The sequence below is a fragment of the Trichinella spiralis genome (assembly GCF_000181795.1).
Source record: "Trichinella spiralis strain ISS 195 chromosome Unknown Scfld1198, whole genome shotgun sequence".
In the NCBI taxonomy this organism is placed as follows: domain Eukaryota; kingdom Metazoa; phylum Nematoda; class Enoplea; order Trichinellida; family Trichinellidae; genus Trichinella; species Trichinella spiralis.
This window is the reverse complement of record NW_003528137.1, coordinates 1-1,378: the sequence shown is the minus strand read 5'-3', so window position 1 is coordinate 1,378 and position 1,378 is coordinate 1. Positions and strand designations below refer to the sequence as shown.

The window sequence follows — 1,378 nt, the reverse complement described above, 5'->3', positions numbered from 1 at the left end:
AAAATATTTGGAATAACAATAGGAACTATTTGCCAACCCAATAGGTGTTCAGTTTCATTTGCATTATCAATTTGATAAAATAACTTCTGCTTAAATAATTTACATATGAGGTACTTTAAAGAAGTCAATGCTGTCATTTAAACAAGTTTGAATGCCAAATTGTTTAAACACTTTAAAGCATGAGTTACGTCTGTATGCCGCGTTCTTTAGTTCTTATCAAAGTTCGAGCTTGATAGTTGCATTAAATTGCGATGTGGAAGGAAGGTACTTTCGCGCTTTTCGTGCTTTCCGCTTTGTGCGTGTTGGTCGCATTTGGGTATATGATTTACAGAGCAGTAAAGTTGGGGAAGAAGGAAAGAAAAAAGAAGATCCAGCAGACAAAGCAAAACGTGAATAAATTCCTTGACTTGCTACCACCACCGGGACAGACGGCGCCGTTGGACAGTGAAATTCTTCAACAAATGCTTGAGCAGTCATCATGAAAGCTGATTCGATCAGCAGCACTGTTTTTAATATTCGTTTTTATAAATAATTTCAATAGAAATGTTGTTCTTTGTTTTAATGTTAAAAATTCTTGAAAATAAAATTTACTATATTTTGTTTTGTTTTTAAATAGATTTAATGGAAATTTTCAAATTTGTAAGCACTGCTATATACATTTTTGCCTTAGAATTAGCAGTTTTTGTGGTTAGGGCTTAAAAATGAAAATCCAGTCGTTGAAACGGCAAGAAATGGGAAAATATTGGTACACAGCTTAATCATTTCCTTTCTAGCGCTGCTTTGATAGTTAATTTTTGAAATTCAGCTGTTGCTTTAATTTTTCTCCCCCCCCCCAAAATTCAACCTGACGAACACACGACGTTTATCCAAACGATCTTGAATTCGCATATGAATCTTCATTTGTCAAATATGATGTTATTTCTCATCAACGAAATTCATTATAAAAATTGAATTATTGTATTACGTTTATAATTTAATTATCAACACTTCAGAAGCATTTGTTTGATAAAAATTTACATATTTTGAAAATCACGGAACACTGAATGATATTATGCTTTACTATCATTCTGTAAATAATCTAATATTTAATCGACGTGCATCAGTAGATGAACAGTTAAATATTTTGAACTGCTTTTCGGTAAGATGATGGAATTTGTGTTTAGGTGGTGTTAAAAATTTTCTCGCTTAATTTCTGATGGTTATTAACAACTGCCTTTTGTCTGCTTTTTGGGACAAGCAATTTCCTTTCTGTTAATATTTATCGTGTGAGCTATTTAATAGTTGTCAACGTTCATTAATTCCGCTTCTAGGATAGCAGAGGTTAGTAATTAGATAGATCAGCCCAATTATGCGATAGGCAGAAGAATGACTCTTTCGC

General features: G+C 32.7%; 1 protein-coding gene across 1 annotated transcript; it reads right to left on the bottom strand.

Moving 5' to 3' along the window:
• Positions 1-216: 216 nt before the first annotated feature.
• Positions 217-900, bottom strand: Tsp_15137 (conserved hypothetical protein). The gene is made up of 2 exons (XM_003370089.1): positions 858-900; positions 217-503 (listed from the first exon to the last, which is right to left on the bottom strand). Exons 1-2 carry the CDS (start codon positions 898-900, stop codon positions 217-219), a joined length of 330 nt encoding a protein of 109 aa, XP_003370137.1.
• Between the last annotated feature and the right edge of the window lie 478 nt (positions 901-1,378).

Coding starts and splice junctions, on each gene's coding strand:
- Tsp_15137 (XM_003370089.1), bottom strand. CDS start 900: ATGAAGATTCATATGCGAATTCAAGATCGTTTGGATAAACGTC. Junction 504..857: donor AGATCGTTTGGATAAACGTC/GTGTGTTCGTCA, acceptor TATTAAAAACAG/TGCTGCTGATCGAATCAGCT.